General features: G+C 31.5%; 2 protein-coding genes across 2 annotated transcripts in view; one reads left to right on the top strand and one right to left on the bottom strand.

Moving 5' to 3' along the window:
- Positions 1-1,452: 1,452 nt before the first annotated feature.
- LOC106652760 lies at positions 1,453-10,174 on the bottom strand. The gene is made up of 2 exons (XM_014371892.2): positions 9,852-10,174; positions 1,453-5,084 (listed from the first exon to the last, which is right to left on the bottom strand). The coding sequence occupies exon 2, from the start codon at positions 4,699-4,701 to the stop codon at positions 2,188-2,190; it is 2,514 nt and encodes an 837-aa protein (XP_014227378.1). The 5' UTR covers positions 4,702-5,084; positions 9,852-10,174; the 3' UTR covers positions 1,453-2,187.
- A 1,104-nt stretch (positions 10,175-11,278) lies between these two features.
- Positions 11,279-22,931, top strand: part of LOC106652751 (histone-lysine N-methyltransferase setd3) — a 41,407-nt gene continuing 29,754 nt past the window's right edge. The window contains exons 1-2 of the mRNA XM_014371881.1: positions 11,279-11,624; positions 19,530-20,021. Of these exons, the coding sequence (XP_014227367.1) occupies positions 11,561-11,624; positions 19,530-20,021 (556 nt within the window). The 5' untranslated portion in view covers positions 11,279-11,560. The remainder of the gene's footprint in view (positions 11,625-19,529; positions 20,022-22,931) is intronic.

Raw genomic sequence — 22,931 nt, 5'->3', positions numbered from 1 at the left:
CAAGTATTGTGTTTCAAATGATACATTTTTTATAACAGTCGAAAATTCCTTAAGTGCGCCATAAACGGGGGGTTCTCCCCTAGTCTTCAACCAGAGACAATTTCTAAAAAAAAATTTTCAATGGAAATTGTTATTATGATAATCTTGTTGCGGAGAGCAAATTAATCAAATTTTGCAAAGGTAAAAAATGATTAATCTTTATCTAAATGTTATTTCGGGAGTAAGGATAAATAAATGGTTTGAAGTTTTGAGATCCATAAATAATTATTAAATTCTTTATATATCATTATTTACTTTATTTACATGTTATTATACTCTATCTTTATGCATATAAGTACTTAGAATACATGACGACGAACATCTTGAATCTTTACATACTATCGATGCAATTGGCAGCATTAATTTTAATGGTGGCTAAATAACCTGACTTTTGAAAACATTAAAAGAATCTTTAAACAAATTGAATGGAAAACTACTAATGAATGGTACGCGTAAAAAATTTTTCTTTACCACATAAAAATATCAAACAATATACTCATTATGGGTATTACAATTTTCTAGTGACCTCTGTATTTTGATTGGCATTTACTGGATAGAATCAAAAGCTTAGTACATTCAGCTGCAGCTTGTAACATCTTATGTTTTCTTAAAATATAATTTTAAGAATTCTACGCAGTACTCATACAATATCAACACATTTTCATAACGAGCTTTTTAATAGAATTTACTGTACACTAAAAATTGTCGACAGCTTCATGAAAAGAGCTGTAATAAATGCGTTAAAGTACCACTTTATTGGCGTATTCATGAAATATAGGCATCCATTATATTTTTTTGTTATTTATAGCCAAATACTTCTGAACTTAAGAATCTCATTATTTCGATGCGAAGGTTGTCAATAGTATTACTTATGTTTAATGAAATTTGTTATGAGTCATTAATATTATTCAATAAGGTTCAGTATGCACATTATTACATTTAATAATAAAATATTTATGATTGCTTGGACTCATTTCTTCAATAAAAAAACTAAATTTAAAGAATATTATACTTCGAGAATCATTCATTTTTGAGAATGTTTCATATCAAATTAGAATTTATAAAATATTATACACCCATATAGCCAAATTGTCATAATGTGTACTCTATAAGATAGGATATAAGAGTGCGAAGCACAAGATTTTCTAATATTGAAAAGTAACTTGTTAAACAAGGAATTTCAATTTTGATTTATGTTATGTTGTTGTAAACATTTAAGTATATACTTCTAAATAATGATGTATGAATATTAATGTTTAAAAATTATTCTTATCATTTTCAGATTGAATGTTTCGTCCTGTACAAATTTTTTTGTTAATGTTCAAAAATTTATTATTAAAAGGATGAATTTATGATAGAAAATGTGTACGAATGTAATAAAAAAAAATTTTAAAAAAATAAATACAAATCAAATGAATACTTAAATGAAAAAATTTTACTGGAATTCGTAGTAGTTAGCATGGTGATTTATAATAATTATAAATATAACTATCAATCGACTCACTTAGCGATTTGATAAATAGTTAAAACTAAGTCATTGAGATTAATTTTAAATTGATCATAGATACTTATATTTCAATCACTTAAAGATAATTAAGTATTTATTTTACAAACATTTTCAACAGGTACTTATTGTTTATACAAAAATTATAAATTGAACCTGATAAGTTGACGTAACAATTTTTTTTCAATTAAGAAAAGCAAATACGTAAATTTACTATCTGAAGCTTGAATATCAAATCAAGTAAATGCGTTTCATTATAATAAACATGCTCATAAGTCTTTCACAATAATTTGAAATCCTTAAAAAAAAATAAGAGCCACAGTTGAATAATATCGATTATTTTTAGATTGATTAAACCTAACGTTTCAATTCATGTTACTAAGAATTGATTCAACTGTGAAACATGCTTACCATCGCACAGTTACATAAAGGGTTTGAAATTACAAATACTCGTATGTATATATGTTAAATGTATTCATATATACCCACTCACTCACACGCACAGACACAAGACGCTCACACATTCACAGATACACTCGAATTACACACATTGATCAAAATGTATATCACGTGTGTGTATATGTATGTTAATGTCTGCAATTATAAATATATATCATGTCATATTCATATTTATAATTTTATTTTTACGTATTATTATAAAGCTGGTGTTTATTTCGGTGTACATTCGAACTTACATGCGGTAAAGAATTTAGGAAACTTTGAGAAACTTTTTGAACAGCGGCTGGGCGTATAGTTTCTGATCGTTCGGAACATGTCAATGAATTACGCCGTACGTGAGTTTTTCCTGAATTACGAGAATCCAAGTATTCTTGTTCAGTTCCCAGATTACGAAATCTTACGAAGCCATCTTCTGCCACTAACATCGTTGACCCAGAGGATACATTGTGTACGTGAGGAGTTAAATTTAGTCTTACCCTCCCATCACTTTTACAAAAACTTTGTGTCTCTGAACGATTTCTCTCGAAAGGATTTGGCATTTCTTCCAAATGTGTTGAATTTTCAGACTTCCTGCCGGAACGTCTTTCAAAGGTACTTGAATTGATATGTTCCGGCAGCGTATTTAAAGGATAACTGTCGTCATAAACTTGTTTCCCAGTTCGAATTGAATAATTTTTTATAGCCTGATTAGAATTACATATAGTTGGATATAAAGCATCATCCATATTTTCCGTGGATGTTGAACTTCCACATGGAAATAATGCAAATCCTGGATGTATAATGTGCTGTTGAATTTGCTTTTCTCGCATTTGATACTGAGATAAGCCAGCTACCCATGCAATCAAACTACACATTGATAGTTCTATAAGTCGCACTGAAAATTGCCAACCCCACCACAACCAGGGGTACGGATATAATCGTACACGTTTTACCCCAAAAATTCCATATAATTGTACGAAACCCATTAAAATAAATAATAGAGCGGTAGCAATAGTAGTTGTTACTGCCGTATTCAGGGCTCTGGTAGTACAATCAGATGCCACATGATTATTAATTGATTTAATAGAATTAATACTTAATTGTGATCTTATTACCCTATAAACGTACATATAACAAAGACCAAGAGTTATACAAATAATTATATATATACAACGACAGATAAGAGGCAGTAGTTCTGATTCATCGGTATAACCGAGAATATGTTCAGATAAATACAAAGAAATGCATAAAGTTATATAAACCACAAATGCCAGCATCAATAGCATTGGCGATACGAATTTATTTCGATATAATGATGGAGCTGAAGAGCACCGAGACACATACAGTGTAAGAGTTGAAAAAGAAGCAGCAATCAGGGAAGATGGTAAAAACATTAAAACATTAGAAAGTGTTCGTGGAAGAGAATTCCCCAAGTTGTAAGCATCATAAAATAAATAAAAACACCTCAACATACAAACGATTGTTATAAGTAAATGGATGGATAAGAAGTATGATTGAGTAAGTAAATTTGTTGAACTGTTAAAACGTACAATTTTGTAAACACAGTATAAAGCAATCATAGTAAAAGAAGTTGCTGCGACGTAAACGTGTAGTGACCAAGTAATTTTCCATGTTGATTCAAAAGGATCTACATCATATTGAGGCACAATATTTTGCAAACTATTATCGATTGTATCTGGCACTCTGGATGATGAGCTTGGAGGCTTAGGTTGTGGTTGTGACAATCTATCATTATCATCATTTCCAAGATCATGTTCATTGTTGAAAGTTTTATTTTTTACATTTTTATTGAAGGAATCATAAAAAATACCCTCTATTTCTGATGTTTTACTCAACACCTTTTCGGTGGTGGAATTAGTTGATGTTTGCACATCTTCTGATGGGTGCATCGTTTGAAAAGATACTGATTTTTCGTTACTCAATTTAATTGAGCTTAGATTTACAGGTGATTTCGTAGATATAGGCTTTAATAAGATTTCAGGTATGTCCTGTTTACGTCCGTTACTGCCAGATAGTATTCGAGATATACTAGTAAAATGTAGCGAAGGTACAAAATCAATAGTTTCATTCAAATCTTTCGCCTTATCTGACATTTCAATTGAATCTTTAGCAAAAATTGAATCAATAACTTTATTTTTAGTAAAACCTAGTTTATTTATGTTTTTTGTGGTATTTTCCACTAAATCTGGAGGTTTTATTGGTATCCTTTCTTGTATAGGGGTTAAACTTGGTGGCGGCACAGGTCGCCTATTGTTAAAATGAAGGTCAAAATTTGTGCCTCTTAACGTCGGTTTATCGGCAAATGGGTTGGCATATTCTGGGGGTAGAGGTGGAGTGAATAAAGTACGAGACGGTGGTGCATAAGACGGCGATTCTCTATGTTGTGGGAAATTCGTTGCTCTAGATAGCAATCTTGGCAGTGTGACTGTAGAAGTCGTATATGATGATGAGAAAGGTGATGGAGACGTTGAATGAATTGTACTTTGTGAAACTTGAGCTTCATACGCCGGAACACTACGTTTAGTAGTAGCTGAACTATGAGCTACTTTGTTAAATATCGCAGCTATATTTTTTTCGAGTGCTGTATGATCTAAATTAAAAACTGGATCATCTGAATCACTTTGACCTTTGCCAAAAGCATGATATTTACAAAATAATAAGCAAAATTGCAAAAATAATACATACATCATCGAATTCATTGATGATAATTTTTCTGCCAAAGTAAGCAGAAATTCTCTGAATATACAAAAAATGTGTTCAAACTCGATGAACAAGTTTCTCAGAAGTAGAAAAAAATCAATTAATATTGGGCACCATGCAAAGAAGCTAGGTGCAGCATCAAAAACTACTACTTTCTGAAAATATTTATCTACTTAATTTACAACATTCCCTTATTGTTAGATCGTGATATGATTTCGCAGTAAAAATAAGACATTTGTTGAATCCTGTTGGCAAAGTTCTTTTTCTTTTTATCCAAAAATGTTATTTTTATCATTTTGATATCCCAACAGAATGAATACGGTTTTTACTCCTTTTTTGGCGGTTGCGAATATCCGCCAAAATGAGAGTGTCAATCCATAATCTGAAACAAAACAAAGGAAGCAATTATTTTAACATGTCATTATTTTTTAATAATTTGAACGATTTTTTTACAATTTGTTTTTTTCAACGCTCAAGTTTTTTAAGTATTTTTTGTATATAACAAAAATTTGAAATTCATTGTAGGGCTAACCCCATTTGTCTTATATTATTACTCTTATGTCGAAAATTGTATATAACTTTCTTAGTTGGGAATGCACCCTAAAAAGTAATATACCATTAGATTCTACGACCCAAACCCTAATTTTTCACAAAAAAATTAGGTTGATCGGCGATAGGGTCTTTTGGGTTTATAGAATATTACAGAAAATCTTTAAAGTTATAAAACGTCGATATTTTTTTAAAAGTCATTATACAATTTTATAAAATCAAAATGCCCTTTTACCAATCAGCCTGCTTTTTCGGGAGTGGTAGAGTAAGTGCTCCAAAGGTATTATCAGCGTGCGTGCATGATAGAAAGAGTTAAAAACAATGTTGAATCGAATGTTAACATTTCCCGACATTTACTCATATATATCTTTACAAAACCGAGTGTACGTATATCACCGTTTTTAAGACGCTTCTAGTATGTTTAAGTACTTAAAAAGAGTTCCAAAGCTGAGATTCTAGACTCCAAGGGCACTTGCTTCCTTCACACTCTGTATAGACGTCTGCTTTCTACCTAAACCGATCCTGAAGCTATTTTTTTTGCGAAGGTCATAATTAATGACTGTAATTATTCATTCATTCATGTTCTGAAGAAGTGTACGCGACCCTGTTACTGAAACTCAATCGGTACCCTCTGAAAATTACGACAGGTGACCAAAAACACGACTCGTGGGACAAAGGAAAAGAAGAAAAAATTGAACATGTAAAGTATACAAAAAATTCTCATGAAAACAGCTCTATTTCAATGAAAAATAAATAATTTGGAGTTTTGAAATTGCAGTGGAAAGGGAAAAAAACATCCTACTTGAAAATCAAGTAAAAAAATTTTTAGTGTAAGGTGTAAGTGTCTTGTTAGGAGATTTCAGATAATTCTTAAAAGTGAATTTCAACAATGCAAACAAACGTTAATTTTTCTCAATGTATAGGATGCTTTAGGGTTTCAAAAAAATTATTGAAAATATTAAAAATTTCTTTTTGGTGATACTTTTTTCTAGGTTTCTTCCAAAATGTACTTTTTGATAATTATCCGTGGCATGTCTAGATCTCAAAATCAACTCTATTTGCATATACCATGCATTCTCATAAGCACCTGACCCTATAATAACTACGGACCAGGTTCTATACATCTAAAGTAAAGTTTAAGTCTATGATAGGGCTTTGAAAAATGTTTTTAAAAAATTTCCCACACAATTGAAAAATGTCTCGGATTTTAATTATGCTTCTGAATAATTTCAAATATACCGCCTGCTTTGGGTCGCTAACTCATTTTTGATGTCCCTGGCTATATAACTGTCAAGTATTATAACCCAACTTTCGATTAGTGTAGGTTGCGAGTTTAAATTTTACATTTTAGCTATACAGCGATAATTATTCTATTGGAAAATTCACGTGTTTAAAAAAAACTGTGACCTCCGTGGAAATGAATATCTCGAGCTATGGTCATTCTTTTTAACCGCTCGCAACGTCAAAAGACTCGTTTTTCATGACCGAATTTTGGGTAGTACGGAAAATTATGTGCGTTTCTTATTTTTCATACTTAGTTGATCAAAGCAGCGATTTGTCACCTCCGTGTGTGTCACCTCCGTAACCGAAAATAGTCAATTTTAAGCATAAAATTGGACATAGTTTTCGTAAAACGAAATCTCAAGGCCCCAGATTCAATGATTATTCATATTTTATGGTTTAAAAAAGGGTAAACTAGTTCGCGCCGTTCAATGTGAACAAAAAATTTTCACCATTTTTTCATATTGTATACCCGAAAAAGCAGACTTCGGGAGAATCAACCATGTATTGAATCGTTTAGCTAACGGCAGATGTTTAATTTGTCAATACATTGTTTATAAATATAGTTCTAAGTATCATATAAATATTGGTATACATTTTTTTTGCAATATTGGATAGGACTGAATATTGTTAGATTTAACTGAAACTTGAAAATTTATTTGTTGACTGTAACCAATCGACATAATTTTTCAAATTGACTTTTGAATTTCTCTTACTTAACTATGAGATTTTTTTATGTGTGCTCATATTTCAAGTTCTTTTTCATGCCATGAAAGTATATTGTTTAAAAACTTAATACAGCACGTAATAGAATTACTTGATAATTCATAATTTTTATGTCATGGAGAATAATGACGGACAATAATTCTTAAATAATATTTCTACATCAAAAAGTTGTACAAATATGAATAAATGAATATAATGTACATTCTGAGATCATAGTCTTCATTTTTATTGATATTTGCTATGATGCAAATCAAATTATTTTTTATTAGAAAGAAGAATAGTTAATGAAATGGCAATTTTGTGTCTAATTTTTGTAATAAAATTTTGTATAAGGAGATAACTAAGGGTATAGCAAGTTATTGAATTTGGAGTACAAAATACTTTTTCCAAATTGATTTGAGCAGTATCAAAATTTTTTATGAATCATTTTAGCACTTGCACAATCATAAAAAAAACAACAACAAAAGCTTTCAAAGAGCTTTAAGCATCTCATTTGAGTTTGAATTCTTAATAAGGGTGTATAATAAAAGGAGGAAAAATTTCGAAATGTATTAATTCAATTGAAAGTTTTTGCAAAATTACTTATGATCAAAAGATTAAATTGCAAAAAAATGTTCATCAGTAACTCAGAAAGTGTATCATAAATGATGAAAAAAAATAAATTGAAATAAGAAATGAAAAGCATGCAAAGGATGTTGGAAAACATTCAATTAAAAAATAATTATTTGAATTAACTTTGGATGCCACTTGTGTTTGATTTCTTTTACTTTTGAAGAACAATTCTAATGCAAACATAGTATCTTATAACAACTAAATGGTTAAATTAATGCTGGTAAATCATCTTAACTTATTATAAAAGTTGAATAAACTTATTTATATGATTTCATGTATAAACTTAAATTGTATATTGAATTTGGTCACATCATTTTTTATATATGGTGATTATGAAATAAAATAAAGTAAAACATTACAAATTTCACAGAGATTATTTAGTTATTACTCCTAAGAATTTTTCCAAGGTTAAATTTAAATTGTTTTAAAGCACTGCATGTTTAAGAGCATATAATTAAAGAGTTTTCAATACCTACAATTGTTATTCATTTGAAAATTACAATATTATTTATACACTTTTATACTTCTTTTTTAACCGCAACCAACACGACTACTTAAAGAATTTTTATTATTCTTGTAAACTAGATTAATTGGACCAATTAAAATAGGTTAATAAATGCTATTCAAATTCATAAAATTCAAGGATATTGATTTACAAAAATAAATCTATCCATGAATGGTTTGCCTTAAAATTAACAATATATAATTAAGTTTACTTTAACCTTTAGTTAATCAAATCTCAACAATTTTAGATTGCTTTTAACATGATATCAAATTGCAATATTAAAAATTTTTGCACCTATAATTATGGACATAAATTTGTGTTGCCCTATTAAATCTTTCTCTTTATTATAAATTTCAATGTGACCAAAGACAAATTTTCTTTATATTACTCATTATAAAAGATGTTAACTGAGCATTACAAAAATAACATAAAAAGACAAAAGCTATATAACGTTTAAGGATAATATTACAAATTGACCTTGCATTTACTGGGGAATACCATAACATAATAAGTAAGTTAGAGTCATAACATAATAATGAGAAGAAACTGCAATGATATTTGTTTGCACTTTTGCGCATCCCTTATTGGTTACATTATTTCAGAAATAACTAACTAATGATAAAAAATGTACAAGTTACAAAGCAATTGTTGAGTACTACATTAATAATGATCTTATGAAAGTTTTTAAAGTACCTATACCATTATCTAAAAAAAAGTGGCAAAAATTTAAGTAATTGAATCAATGAACTAAGAATAAAAAATATCTTAATTCTAGTTCGTTTAGTTCAATCATAAATTTTTTGTAAATATTCACCATGTGGCCATATTTTTGGTTAATTTTTTTCACAAAACTTGAATGTTTGACAGAAAATACAGAAATTCTAATGAGGTTTAATGCAGCGGTATTCAGTAATTTAAAAAATTGTATTTAAGAATTGTGCAGTTTTTTTGAAAACCAAAAAAGTAGCTAGATTTTTAATTTGAAGAATAAAATCTTGACATTTGTACTTTTATTTAAAGTATCAAAAATTTTAATAAAAAATTCAGATGTAAAATTTGAAATAAAAATTTCAATACTATTTTTTTACAATTGATTTTTACCGTTAAAAATAAAATAACAATTTAACTGTCAACATTTTGGACAGAAAAAGTTCATTTCAATGTACTATTGATTCTCTATTGATAAAAATTCATTACAACTTGATTTCATATGTTATATGCATTTTTGATTGAGCTAAAGAATTGATACATTAAAAATTAAAAAACTTTGAACCATAGATGATACATAGTGTTATAATTAATGGAAGTTAAACTAATACTGAATTGTTGAAACATTTGAAAAATGCATTCACGAGTAGAAAATGGCAATGTGCTAAGAACAAAAGCATATGCACACAATGCACATGATGCTTACACAGATATTTCGATTTTATGTTTCGACAAATTTCAGTAAAAATAGATAAAGTTAAGACTTACTCATAAAAGTAATTTGATGAATGGTATGTCAATCCAAGAATTGTTGCACTAACGTGCAAAAGTTTCCAATAAACTAAACAAGAGTAAAACTGCTTCACACTTCATTGATACAAAATGTCTGTACAATACCCACTTTTTCACTCCGATTAATTTTATTCGACACAATTACAATTTCACACAACTGTAGAACTTGAATTCAATTCTTGATAACAAAATATCAATTCATCGATTTACATCACATAAGATGTTAACAACTTAATTTTGTTGCAAGCAACGACAAGCGTCTATTTTGCAAGCAGCTTTCATTATGAATTGATATTTGTACACAGTGGGTGTATTCGTTTATCCTAAATGAACACTAGGCATACAGCCAACATAGATAAAACTACTCATAACAGCTGGAAGGCCAGTTCTACATTTAAAGCGGCAACGCATGAAGAAAAGCTACGCACCGGTGCCTGATGACCGTATATCCACCCACCCCGTAAAAAAAAAAAATGAATTAAAAATAATTTTTGAGCGAAAGGGCTCTTTTTGCATATTTCAAGAATGCCGTAAAAATAAGTCGCATACCTCCTAACTTTATTTGATAAACAATTAATAAAAATCGATGTTGAATATAAATATATTTAAAATAAATAATGCATTTGTCTGCAATTTATTTACACCAAAAAATTGCATATTTGAAGTTATTCGTACGTCATTAAGATTTTTAAAAAGTTATTAAATTATTTCTGGGTTTATGAAAAAATTATAAAATGGAATACAAATATTAATAAAGTATGGAAAGGACAGCACACTGCGCATGCTCAAAGATAAAATTTTTTCGAATACTAAAATAATTAATTAACTAATTCAAAATCTAAATAATGAGCAAGTTAATCTAGTGTTATTTTTTAAATTATTTGGATTAATTGGGAGAGCTTCGGTGTGTTACCCTTATAGTCAAGTGAAATTGAGCGGCCCGAAAATATACACTAAATATTTGGCGGAAATAAAAAAATATATTTGGTTGCGAATTATCAATAAAATTTTCTATTAAAAATCATAACGTTACGAGGGAAAGAATATTAGAAAGTGCATATCTCTATGAAGAGATAAATCACATAGAAAAGTTTTCTTGATACATCGTTTTTATAGTAAATCAAGGTTTGTAAAATATTTTATTGTATTTTTGAATGGAGAAATTTTTTATCTGTATGGCTCTGTATTTTGATGCTTTAATTTTAGGTTTTTGACAGATGTGCTAGCCTCATGTTCTAGCCTCTAGGTAATTCAGCAATAGTCAACATATGATAGCATTTCAAGCGTGGACTATGGTGGCGCTGACTATCGAATCACCGTTAATACTAAAACTCTGTATGTATAATATAGCTTTTAAGAAAGAGCGAGACGAGAATAGAACATTTTTTAAACTCATGTGCTACTTATCTGTGCAAAAATTAATGAGACAAAAAGCATCATGAAAATATGACAAATTCTTTTTGCTAAGATTACTGTTAAAAATAGTTAAATAATTAATTTTTTTTAAATTCATGGGTGTGCTGCTATTTTTTTTTTAGTATTTTCCATATAGGCTATTTATAATCTATCATTCAGCATTTCACATTTCATTAAAATTAGAATTTTTGTAGACCTCAATATACAGACGATATAAACTACAGATTTTCTCTAAACGTGTGGAGAGTATTCAATAGAATTCATAACTTATGTTAAACACCATGAAAGCCAAAATCGATAAAATACTAAAAAACTGTGAACAATTATTTTCAGGTATTGATTATTTACTTTATTATTTGAATAAAACAGGAAAGAAAATTTCTTTACCGTGTGTACTACTTTTTCTATGAAAAATCTAATTATACAAAATAACTATGAGTTATAATGATAATTAAAACATATTTTATTCGTACAATGTAATTTTATAAAACATTTTAAAGCCTCAAATAAATTAAGTATTTAAATATATTCAATTCATCCTATATATCATCAATAATTAAATTTTTATGTTTATATCAATTAATTATATTTAATAATTATGTCTTTAGATATAAGAAATAAATGAAACTGAAGTAAAGGAATTCATAACCAAAATAATGTGATTAAAACAAACTTATTCATTATTAAAGAAACGCAAATCTAAACACAGGTCATATTCTTGAACTTTTCTTATGTTAAAAATAAGTCATTTTTCAACTATTTATCATTAACTTTAACAATTAATATTATTAACTAGGTATTTAATCATTATCATTTTAAAAGTATGAAAATTATTCAAAATATACTATTTCAAATTTAATTATTGAAGGCTTCTTAACTCAAGTTCCTCGCACTGAACATTTTTGTAAAATTAAATACATTTGTGCAGTTGTATACAATGCAAATAATGAGTTCACTTTATAATTATTTGGCATCGCATATTTTTTTTGGATGGAAGATTTTAGGAAAGCTTGTTTCTTTGTTACATGTAATTGATAATAAACAAATTAAACTGGGAGCATTATGGGCAATGTTTCATATTGAAGGAAATGTATATAGACTTAGCTATTAGTTAGTACCCAGCCTGTTTTTTGGTAGTTTTATCAATGAATGAGCTTGTTTTTAAAATATTAAAGTGGTATAGTTGGACTAAAAAATATCTATTAAGATCTCTCATTATTATTAAGCTTTTGTCGAATAAATTAATCAATGCATATTGTGATAAAATGTGCTAAATAGGCGTGTAATACTATAGGTGTAAAATTTGCTCTCTCAGCACTACTATTTAGATAGTTTATAAACGGGTCAGAGGCAACTTTAAAGCTAAAATGTTTTTATTAATTTTCAGTACCTATAATATTTTAAAATTTTGATTTTCCATAGAGATATAATATTATTTTAAAAAATTTTTTATAATTGGCAATCAAGTTTATTTTTGCTACTATGTTTTTTGATTATTTTTGTTCTTTTCATTAACCAGTAAAATTCAGAATAGACCATTTGTTACATTTTGTGATAATGGGCAGTTCAAACTTTATTTCTAAATCAATGGGCACTTGTTTTGTACAAAATCAGGTGTTATATCAGGTAATTTCTTGAAGAAAATATCTTACTAAGCTGTTTAATATAGTGCTTCTTTTTTAATAAAAGCTCATTGATAAATTCAGATAAAAATGTTGGAACCACACATAAGACAATTTAGTTTAATCGGCTCATTCTTCTAAAAAACACGTAATTACATGTTTCGGGCTCATAGGAAACAAAAATAATTAAAACGAGGACAGTAGCTAGAAATCAAGTCGAAAATTGAAACTATTTGGCAAATCACCCATATAAGTAAATGTCATGAAATTATAATTTTTTTTTGAGACATACAACTGTTTCAGAAACCTGAAAAAGTAGTGATCATCGAATTCAAGTGAGGACCATCGAAGATTTAAAAAAGTACATTTTTCAGCTAAAGCTGATGAAACATATTTTTTACGATAATATTTGCTCTTAAATTCAGTTAAAATATTAATTTTTCGCCATTTATAAAAAGTCACTCAACGACATTTTTCCAAAATATCGAAGACTAAAATGGACAATATAAATTATGTCATTTAAAGTAAAATTGTTAATATGCAACGCGAAATTAGACTAAAATGCACTTAAAAAATCAACAATGGGCGCGGGCAAAGCCCATGTTTATGTTGTATATAATTTTTTTTACAAAATACGCACACAAAAAATCGATATACCACTCGATTGTACTACTCAAAAACTATTTATACCCTGTTTAAAAAAAATCGGTGGATTTCCACTTGGAAAATCGAGTAGGATTGGACTGGAAATAGAGCTCGATTTGGTATTTGCATAAGTTTTACCTATAATTTGGTAATTTGTATAATTTGGTAATGATTTATGGTGGGGCCTCTTGGGATAATGGGATTTTATAGAAAAAGTCGTTAAAATACTAAAAATCGAGTTGAATTTTTCTTAAAAGCGTAGAAGGCTCGGGTTACGGCGCACGCCATTCATTAACATTTTTTTTTTCAAAAGTATTGTTTCTGAGGATTGTTTGGCGATGATTTCGATAAAAAAGCACGATGGGCTTATCGGTAATAAGAATTTGAAAATTTAAAATAGGATGAGTTGAATTTCTGAACTCAAAAAACTCCATAAATTGCATGATTTTTGTATGAATTCGGGTTTGGAGACTATTAAAAATTGTTCTCAAGACAATAAAAAGTTGAAAATTTAACATGAACATTACCAGGTATAGCCATTTTCAAGTTTCTACACGAATATTTTGAAGTTTACCAAAATATTTAAATTTCACGAGATTTACTCATACACAACTTTCTATGAAAGTATAAAAATCTACTATAAAAAGTCAGAATTGACTGATCTATGTTATTAAAAGTATGAAACGATAATTTTATACTTTTATAAAAGTAAAAAGCTCAAATTCTCGAATTTAAAAGTCTATGTCAATTCTGACTTTTGAAATGTCGACTCGGTGACGATTTTCTCTAGGGAAGTTGATGTTTTCAAAATAAATTTATTTCGCGGAAAGTTCTCGGAGAAAATTTTCAACTAGTCCAATTTTCAAAACTCAGAATCGACATACAGGCAATCCCCGCTATTCGCGGTACTCAGTATTCGCGGTTTCGCTTATTCGCGGTTCTTTAATTGAGCCATTGTTTCGCTATTCGCGGGAGTCGGATTCGCTTATTCGCGGTTTACTTCACGGTTGTTTAGTAATAATTTTAATAAAGCTGTGATGGATTTTGGTCAAAAGCTCAAGATTTTGGAGCTAATAAAAGAAGGAGAAAAATTGCCATAATTGCACGTAGATTCGAGGTTAATGAGTCAACTATTAGGTCTATCCGCAATAACGGGGATTCTGTTTCGGTATTCGCGGTTTCGGTATTCGCGGTGTTTTTCGGGAACGAATTAACCGCGAATAGCGGGGATTGCCTGTATTTAAATTTTTGAATTCGAGAACTTGGGTTTTTTACTTTTAATGAATTGAGCGTTTTATACTTGCAATAGTATAAATCTACATTTTATTTTTTTTATAACAGTCTTATATTAAATTAGTCGATTTTGCCTTTTTACGGTAAATTTTTATACTTTTGTGGCACGAATGTACTGGAGCATTTTTAAAAATCCTTCACATTATTTTGATACTGACCCTATTCTTCATATCTACATATCCGATAAAAGTTTTGTTTGTATTGATGGTTCTTTTCACCCGCTTCGTTCCAAATTGGCATAAAAATCGAAAAAATTTTTTAAGCGCCGTATTTTTCTAGTAAAAATTACTCAAATTAGAGATATCTAAATTTTTTTAAATTTGGTGATTTTCAATTATAAAAATAGCAAAAATTATTATGTTTGAAGGAACTTTTACCGGTTGGAAAAATATTAAAATAACTATGTTCATCCATCATTTTTATCTTAGCTTGTTTATTATAGATTCACACGCTATTACTTGCTGGATGTTAAGGGTAAAAGAAAGTGTTGAAAAATATTCTTTACATTTTTTTAAGTCTTTCTTTTCTGGGAGCTCTTATATTCTTAAAGAATATTTTTCGATGTTGGACAGTTAATTTGAGAATTTACTTAGCTGACCTTTACAAAATATTACACATTTTTTTAAATGAATAATACAGGGTAATACAAGCTACAGCGAGTTGAACATGAAAAAATTAAAAAAAATTTTTTACGCATTTTTCATGAAAATTGCGTTGTTCTCAATGATGCTGTCATTTTAGAGAAAAATAAATGTCATATTCGGATGCAGTGACCAAAAATACATAAGGAATCATGTTGTTTAACAACTTAGCTCTCCGTGGTCGTTCAACCCTACTTTTTGGCCAACTATAATGCAAGGCGTTGTGTACATTGATCTAACTGAGGTCTACGAGCGAGAGTCGCGTCAGTCTGCACTGAACTGTACACGAGTATATCTTATTACTATATAGTAGAGAGGATGTGGTTCGCTTGCTCCCCAAAATTTCCACCTGCTCCCCCACAATTTTTTCAAAAATGTGAAATTCACGTAATTTTTACATGATTTTCGGTGTTTTTCCCCGTATAAATTATTACTGCTCCCCAAAAATTCCACTACTCCCCACTGCTCCCCCACTGCTCCCCCACTATAACAATAACGTATATCACGTATAATAATACAAAGGTACTTTTATACATAGGTACTTTTATAATAAACAACAAAAAATTTCCAAGAAATCCAAAAAAAATTGTGTCGTGATACGATCAGTCCAGGAGCGGGCTACCTTCCCGTAAGACACTATAGGTAAATGATTAGAATAAGGTGTTATCGATGGATTTTGACTCGCTGAACCCAAATTTGGTAATTAATGTTGGCTGCAAGTGGTACCATGTGGTTTAAAACCCATTTGTTTAAAAAAATTACTAAAATGGTCGAATATGGATTTTTAAACATCATATTCGTATTCTAAGAAAATTTTTAAGAAAAAAATGTCCCTTGTGATTTTTCTCTAAAATGCATATTTATCGCGAGGTAACCTTAGAAATCTTGAAAAAAAAACTACAAGACTTTGCATAGAGATGTCCGAAGAATAATAAAAAGCGCTCACATCATCGAAAATATTGTTTTTCATGTTATTACACGCAATCGAATATCACGAAATTATCGTTTTTCTCATTTTCATTGGCTTATAACTCGATAAATATGAATTTTAGAGAAAAATAACAAGGAACATTTTTATCAAAAAATTTTTGGTAGAACACGAACATGATGTTCAAAGATCCATATTCGACCATTTTGGTAATTTAATTAAACAAATGGATTTTTGACGATATGGTACCACTCAGAGCTAAAATTAACCACCAAATTCGTGCGTCAAAATTGATCGATAACACCTTATTCTAACCATTCACCTACAGTTTTCTACGGGAAGGTAGCCCGCTCCCGGACTAGATAAATATAGCCAAAAATGTATTTTCCTACAGACTACTTTTTTTTAATTTTTCATCAATAAAATACTTGACCGTTTTATTACTAAAAATATTATTTTTTTTATTTAAGTGTTAAACTTAATCGGGGGGTTGGCGAGCGGAGCGAGCAGGGGGGCGGAGCCCCCCTAGTATATATATATTTCCTACCAAAAAAGCCGTCATTCTTTTCTAGTCGTTCTTTTCGAAGTACTTCTGCTACGCTGTTTATACAAGAACGGGGAGATCTACCGGCTTTAAAAACTTTTCTCAGTCGATCATCGATTACAAATGCAGAAGAACAAGATAAAAAGCCAATGTAACAATTTCATCATTTCATATCAAGTAGTATCTCGCCCAATTCCCTATTTTCATGCAATTGACCTTACTATTTTGGCGAGCCGAAGGCGAGCTGTATAGATTTTGAAGTGTTTTCGCGAGCTGAAGGCGACCACGTGAGCGACTGTATGCTGTAGTCAGCAACCCGTTTTACACACCGAAGTCCGAAGCCCTGCCTGCTGCCACTGAAATGTATTGGCGCTACGCGCTATTTGCGGTGTGCGTTTGAACTACACCTTATACTGAAATTGTATGATTTCAGTGCGAGGAGGCATAATTACTGTGCGAGGACCGAAGCGTTGCGCTGCTCGACAGTACGCGATGGGGTTATCCACTGAGTACGCTCAGTGCGAAATCCGCCCCAAACGGGCGCGTATTCTGAAAATTATAATTACAACGCTGTATTTATCTATTTGTTCATTAACTTCGATGAGGCTTAGAATTGAATTTTTGATAGTTACTGATGAGATTCCATCTTGACGTGAGAGCTCGAAGAAGCAGGCGTACGTGGTTCACGTTCTATCTCGTTGGGCAGCGATGGCGTCGGTGCGCCGTTTAATGACGCTCTGAAGCTACGAAGGTCCAAAGCGCGGGTCGAGGCGCGGGGTCCACGGTGAAGGCGGCGTGTCCAGGCGTATCAATCTCCACACCGGTGGAGGAGATCCGCTGGGTCCCGTAGGCTGCGCAGTTGTCTGCAGCGTTGAGGCAGGGGCACTCTGCTCCGGTGATGGTGGGGACGTCGTCGCGGCTTGCAGGTAGTTCCGCAGTCTCTGGTCCGCGAGATGTAGCAGGACTCGTTGGTGTAGGTGCAACTCCTTGGCGGCGGCGGCGGCGTACTCCTGAAAGATGATGGCCGACGGCGGCGACTCCTGTCTTTTGTCCTCGAAGTGTCCTGTCGATATCGGTGTGAGGAAGGAAAGGGTGGTGGACAGATCCTCGGATAAATAACAAAGGCGATTTATCCGATTCCAAAAATGTCGATTTATTATTTATACTCCTGTTTCGACTCGGAGTGAGCTCGAATTCACTCACTTACAGGCTCATACTTAATGCTACTACGCTATACTTTGAGTGCGCGTGCCAGTCCTCGCCATCCGGCGGCCGTTTTTACAAACTCACTGATCAAATCTCTCATGAGTGATGTCTGGCAGAGGCCGTGTTTACATCATTACATAAAGGAGGGCAGTGTTCTTTGTTTTTTCATACCTTTCTAAACAACAACAAAATTTTTTTTTATTTTTCCACTCAACTGCGCTATACGCAAGAATTTAGTGCGTCTTTTTAGCATTCTACCCCTCTGTGCAACGCTCTAACCAACTAGACCAACGAGGGCCATGATCAAGGCGTTTTCGTTTGAAGATAATATTGTGCGCACTATAGTTGGTAAATTTCTGAAAGATATCGTGTTGGACGCAAATGAGGTTATCTGAATGGTTCGCGCGGTACTCGGGGAACTAGGATTGCAAATCGCCGATCATAAAACCGAAGTTCTGTTGATTACGAGCAGGAAAACATCACCCTTAGAGCCAGAGATTGCGATATTACGTCGGTTCCCTGCATCCAATAATACCTTGGAATACACATCGATGCCAAACTGCGTTATGATCAACACTTGGCAATTGTTATCAACAAAACCGCTCGGATGGTGGACGCTCTGCTCTACCTGATGCGCGATATCGGGGTCTCCAGGAGCAGCCGAAACAGACTCTACGTCAGTTTCGTCGACTCAATTCTTCTTTACGGTGCTCCGATATGGAAGGATGCTGTGAAAACGCCAAGCTACGTCCGTCAGGCAGCGTCAGTCCATCAACGTGCATATCTCAGTGTGATCTATGGCTTTACCAGCAATTCACTAGGCCGTGAATGTTCTCGCCAGCACTCCTCCGCTGGCACTTCCTTGTAGACGAGCACTCGATGTTCTTTGAGCGTCGTCGCGAGTATGTTGTGAGGGAGGAACATATCAGAATACTGGAGAAATGGAAGGCCGAATAAAATCTTGGCTTTAAAGACATTCTCATAAAATAGCGTACTAAACGTTGCAACGCTGAACATGCGATTGATGCTAAAATCTGAGTATAAGTTATTTGCATTGAAATTTTGAGATATTTGTTAATTTTGCTTAAATTAACGTTAAATTTCAACATATTACTCTAAAAGGTATTACTCTAAAAGGATCATTGATAAAGTTAACAATAAAAAATTAAATATTTTATCGAAAAATTCTATGCTCCCTCTCCCTCAAGTTTTTTACCTCTCTGTTTACATTAAAATTTGTTTTCTCTAGTTTAGTAAATATTTTGAATTCTAAAACATTAAAATACGAGATTGAGCACCCAGTATGTATCGCGGTTTCTAATAGTATACTAATACTAATCACTACTTATTATGTTTCAGTATGTAGTCAAAACATCGAAGACAATCAATCATGGCATAATTTTGTAGAAATAGATGGAATTTTGAATCGCATCATGGAGTTGGAAAAAGCTGAGGTCATTGAAATAGACCGATATGACTCTTTGAAAGATCTCACTGAGTGGGTCAAGCATGAAGGAGCTTGCATTGATAATGTATCTATCGCTTTTTTTCCAAATTATGGATATGGATTACAAGCTAATAATGATATGAATGAAAATGACTTGATTCTCCAAATTCCTCGTAAGCTTATTTTTAATGTTCATACAGCAGCACCAGAACTTGAGATTATTAAATCCGACATCATACTGAAACAAATGCCGAATATTGCATTAGCTTTAGCACTTCTTTTTGAACGTTGTAAAAATTCATCGAAGTGGAATTTTTACATCAAATCTCTTCCTAGAAGTTACAGCACAGTTTTATATATGAAACCACAAGACCTTGAAATACTGAAAGGATGCCCAAGCTTAGGTATGATTATTTTGTCTTCTTTTTATTTGAGATCTTAAACATATAATTGGGTATTATATGTATACAACTTATAGATTTATGGAAACATTACAAAAGTAAATGCTGAAATTCAGTTTTTGCTAAAATTAGCTACACCACCTTTTTCAATGTATTGAAAAGGGGAGAAAAAATCCTATTCCAAAATTCAATAAAAAATTTTGAGTGTAAGGTGTATAGAGTCACTCTACCAGTGATTGAAAGGGTTAGTAAAATTCTGCTTACAAGCAGCTCGGATGCATGTTTTTAGTCAATTTTAGGTAATCGAACCAATAGTTTGTCAAATTTCATACCTTTTTCTACCTATTAGAATTTTCACAGAATTTTCAATCGAGTTTTTCATTTATGCAAGTTAATGAAAATGAAAAAAAACGTGCTTTACCAGTGAATGAAACATTCGATCCAATGAATGAAAGCCGCGAAACCAGTAAATGAATGTACAAATATAAGCATACGTTGATTTGATAATCAATATAGACTGTAATATATCACCTTTTTTATTAAATAAGAAACTAAAACATAAATTTATCATCCAAACCAACCTCTTTATTGCCATATTGCAATGATTAAAATAAGGGCACCTGTATTAAATGACATAATTAACCCATTAAGTCCCAAGAGGACGTTTTTTCAACACTTTATTCATCCACTGTATTTTTGGTGTAAATGGGGTCAAAAAAATATGCGAGTAACTAATTCTGATGTAAAATTTAATGCTCTTTCAGAATCTGATCTCAGATTTTTGAAAAAGTGATCAGGTGAAAAGTTACACTTGATTTTACCCAAAAAAACATGATTTTTAAAAAAAATTTTTTTTATTTTTCGAATTTCCAAATGAAAACCATTAGAAATCTTAGGGGTTTCGTGCAAATATCGCGTCCTCGATACCTAAACTAAAAGTTAGTGGGGTTTAGATTGAAGAAAATACAGTTAAAAAATACACTTTTTTCTCAAGTCCTTCATTTTTGAGTAAAAATTCTATGAGTTTTCATTCAATTTTGCGAGTTTCGACCGCCATTTTTTGTGTTCAAACATTAATTTTTTCAATCGGTACCCCACTAACTTTCAGTTTAGATATCGAGGACGCGATATTTGCACGAAACTCTTGAGATTTCAAATGGTTTCCATTTGGAAAGTCGAAAAATAAAAAAAATTTTTTTTCAAAATCACGTTTTTTTTTATAAAATCAAGTTTAACTTTTGACCTAATCATTTTTTCGAAAATCTGAGATCAGATTCTGAAAGGGCATTAAATTTTACATTAGAATTAGGTACTCGCATATTTTTTGATCTCATTTTTACCAAAAATTCAGTGGACGAATAAAGGGTTGAAAAAACGTCCTCTTGGGACTTAATGGGTTAAAGTATTTCAAGGTCATGTTATGATTTTTCATGTTGTAGGACAAGTTTTGGTGATTTTTCAGGGATCTTTTTTAAAAATCTGTTTCATTTGAGTAGAGAAGAACCATTTTACAAACATTTTAAAACCTCATAGATGAGGATTGGTTCAAAACTCCAATCAAAACATGCTTATATTTGTACTTTCAATTACTGGGCAAGTGCGAACTATTCGACACACCAGTAAATGAAAGTTCAAAAAGAATGAAATTTTCTAATTAAAACTTAATTTTTCACTGGAAATGCAATTGTTTAACATATAAATGACAGTTTTAAAGGTAACTAGTCCGTTATAAAAGGTTTTGAGCTGCTCATTCTTTTACAGTGGATCTTCCAAATTTTAACGATCTTCAGCGATTATGTACAAAATGACCGTATTTTACGGCTCAGTGAACGATGCGTTCGTAAATTAATTCCTACCGTTAAACTATATAGATTCTTGACCTGATAACCATTCGACTAGTTAGCAATACTACCCAAGAATAGCATAAAAATTCGTCGTTCATGAATAATGTCGTTATCAATTAATAATTTTTATTTTAAAAAGTGCTTTCATTTACTGGTATGCTTTCAATCACTGGGTAGATGACTCTATAAGCCTTTAAGAGGTAATAGTTTATGGGTGCACCCACAGAAGCCATGTTATTCGGTGTATCACTAGTATAGCTGGAGCTGTGATACAAATAAAGCTGAGTAATATGGTTATTGCAAGCTGCTTATTTAAATTGCTCGTTTTAATTGCCCCCGAAGTGGTCGTAGGCTTAAAGATCAGCATTGTCCCTGCTGTTCTCCTACGCGCACTCATTTAAAATTTTGTTTTTTATAACGCATTCGAGTCTGGTAATAGCCTGGGCTTTTAACTGAGCACACCTCGGGTTCGAACCGATTAAAACCGGTTTTAATCCTGAGCCTTGGTGTCAAACCAGGTTCTTAAATAGATTTAATCTTAGTTTTAATCTAGTTTTACCACTGGTATTCTGTCGGATTTTCACCGGCTTTATAACCGGGTTTTAATCGGTATTATATGATTTTTTGAATCTGGGTATCAACCAGTATTCTATCGAGAGCTCGATTATCCACCGGTTTTAAACCCGGTTTTTAACCCGGATTACACCCGGGTTTTAAGGTGGATGAAACCTGGATTAAACCTGGTTTTCAACCTGTATTAAACTCGGTTTTTAACTCGGATTAAACCCGACCTTTAACCCGGATTAAACCCCAATTAAACCCGGATTCAACGCGGATTAAAGCCAATTGAAATTCGGTTTTCTACCGGTTTTAATTTTTGTTGTCAACAGTTGTCATCTTGGCGTTGACTAGGCTTATGTGGGTCTCTATTTTTCGAGTTTGACGCGACTCGAGGTATACTGGTAGGGTACGAAAAAACTTGAACTACCGAGTTTTTTCTGCGGTCACTTGAGTTTTTTGTACGTTTTGTTGAACAATATTTTTACCAACAATATTGATGCAAAAATTG

This window comes from Trichogramma pretiosum, unplaced genomic scaffold (assembly GCF_000599845.2).
Source record: "Trichogramma pretiosum strain Unisexual culture from Peru unplaced genomic scaffold, Tpre_2.0 scaffold32, whole genome shotgun sequence".
In the NCBI taxonomy this organism is placed as follows: Eukaryota; Metazoa; Arthropoda; class Insecta; order Hymenoptera; family Trichogrammatidae; genus Trichogramma; species Trichogramma pretiosum.
This window is presented reverse-complemented; position numbering and strand designations above follow the sequence as displayed.

Excerpts from the sequence above, each read along its gene's own strand:
- LOC106652760 (XM_014371892.2), bottom strand. The coding sequence starts at position 4,701 with ATGAATTCGATGATGTATGTATTATTTTTGCAATTTTGCTTATTATTT.